This window comes from Formica exsecta, unplaced genomic scaffold (genome assembly GCF_003651465.1).
Source record: "Formica exsecta isolate Colony F162 unplaced genomic scaffold, ASM365146v1 scaffold54, whole genome shotgun sequence".
NCBI lineage: Eukaryota > Metazoa > Arthropoda > Insecta > Hymenoptera > Formicidae > Formica > Formica exsecta.
This window is the reverse complement of record NW_021852643.1, coordinates 1-1,555: the sequence shown is the minus strand read 5'-3', so window position 1 is coordinate 1,555 and position 1,555 is coordinate 1. Positions and strand designations below refer to the sequence as shown.

At 43.4% G+C, this 1,555-nt stretch overlaps 1 protein-coding gene across 1 annotated transcript in view; it reads left to right on the top strand.

Moving 5' to 3' along the window:
* Positions 1–1,506, top strand: part of LOC115241917 (integrin alpha-PS2-like) — a 6,982-nt gene extending 5,476 nt beyond the window's left edge. The window contains 2 exon segments of the mRNA XM_029817890.1: positions 6–628; positions 820–1,506. Coding sequence (XP_029673750.1) covers positions 6–628; positions 820–912 — 716 coding nt within the window. The 3' untranslated portion in view covers positions 913–1,506.
* Positions 1,507–1,555: the final 49 nt, after the last annotated feature.

Sequence of the window (1,555 nt, the reverse complement as noted above, 5' to 3'; positions counted from 1 at the left end):
GGAAGAGCGAACAGGCAATACCAAAGTCTACGGAAAAGATGATCGATTTCATCGTGATCGATTTAACGATGAGTTCTCTACCGAGAGATCGGACTCCGACCTTCTAGGTCCGAGGCACAGACGCGAAAGTGACATGATCGACGTTCAAGAGTTCAAGAAATTCGAGCGACTGCACAGGTATCGGCGAGATCTCGAGACGGACGACTTCTTATCCAATGAAGCTGCGTTTCAGAATGAAGATTATTATGAGAACGATCCTGAATCGCAGGATCAACCAGTACGACCCTGTGACGCAGCAAAATGCGTGATGCTGCGATGTGTGCTGGGTCCATTAAAGAAAGATCAAGAGGTCTGGATCGGCGCGAGGTATCGCGTGGACGCTAGAACTTTGAAAGAGGTAGCCTTTACGGAGAAGGTGAAAGTGTCGACTAAGCTGGTGGCGCGTGTTACGAAGCAACCGTTCATCGGTACGCCAGCCGAACAAGTCATCAGAAGTGACGAAGTTATCACGAACATTGAACCTAGCGCACCACCTTCCGCTCCGGACATCATTCCAGTGTGGGTGGTAGTTCTGTCGGCCTGCGCAGGAATGATAATCCTCTTGCTGCTCATCTACTTGCTTCATAAGGTTAGTAATGCGTGCATTATAAAACAAAAATAAATAATTAAAAATTTTTTTTTAATTGTTTTGTGGAGAAATATTGATCCAAATATCTAGTGATATTTAAATTTGCTAAATTTATTCAGTCCTCAGTGTTGATATTAATGCTTGAGACGTGGATAAACAATTGATTGATTAATCTTGTCTATAATTTACAGTGCGGATTCTTTAAGAGGAATAGGCCTTCCGACGCTCCAGAAAGGCAACCGCTAAATCGAAACGGTCATTTCCAGCAAGGCGAGGATCACTGAACAGCCTCCTTTTTCAATTTCGTTCTATCGAAGTTTTTGACCTTCTGGCTATATCGGATTGAATCGCAGACGAGAACCTGGCTACGCGATCGAAGAGTGCCTTGGTCTTTTGATAATCAAAAGAACGCACATTGCGTGGATTCGCTTGGCGTAGTCTGCGGACGTGGTCCCGACTTCTACCGAATATCTTAATAGCGTTTAACAGTGCCTTAATTCACTGTCCAAGATGAACATCTGCTGAGGCGCATGGATTCTAAGTGACAATCGATTCGTCATTCTTATACTGCCACTGAATACTCCTTCCAGCTCCTGCAGCTCGACCACGCAAGTTTCTAGTCAGGAGACGATTTTCTGTTTTTATTACCTGTAATTACTTAAGCCGCCCGTACAGTCGGCAGATACGAACGAATATTTCGACATTCTTCGGTAAATCGTATCTTCATGTATATAAGTATATATATGTTATTTTTTTTAACGTTATCCGGTAAAGCGTCTTGATATGTGCCCCGTCGCTTCCGCTGCCTTTTTACGGTAAAATAGAATTATTTTTTTATCCGCGTCCAATTGGCACGATCTCTAAAACGATCTTGTATCTTGTCAATAACCATCTCCAGCGGAACTCATTCGAAAACATTATGGGTTC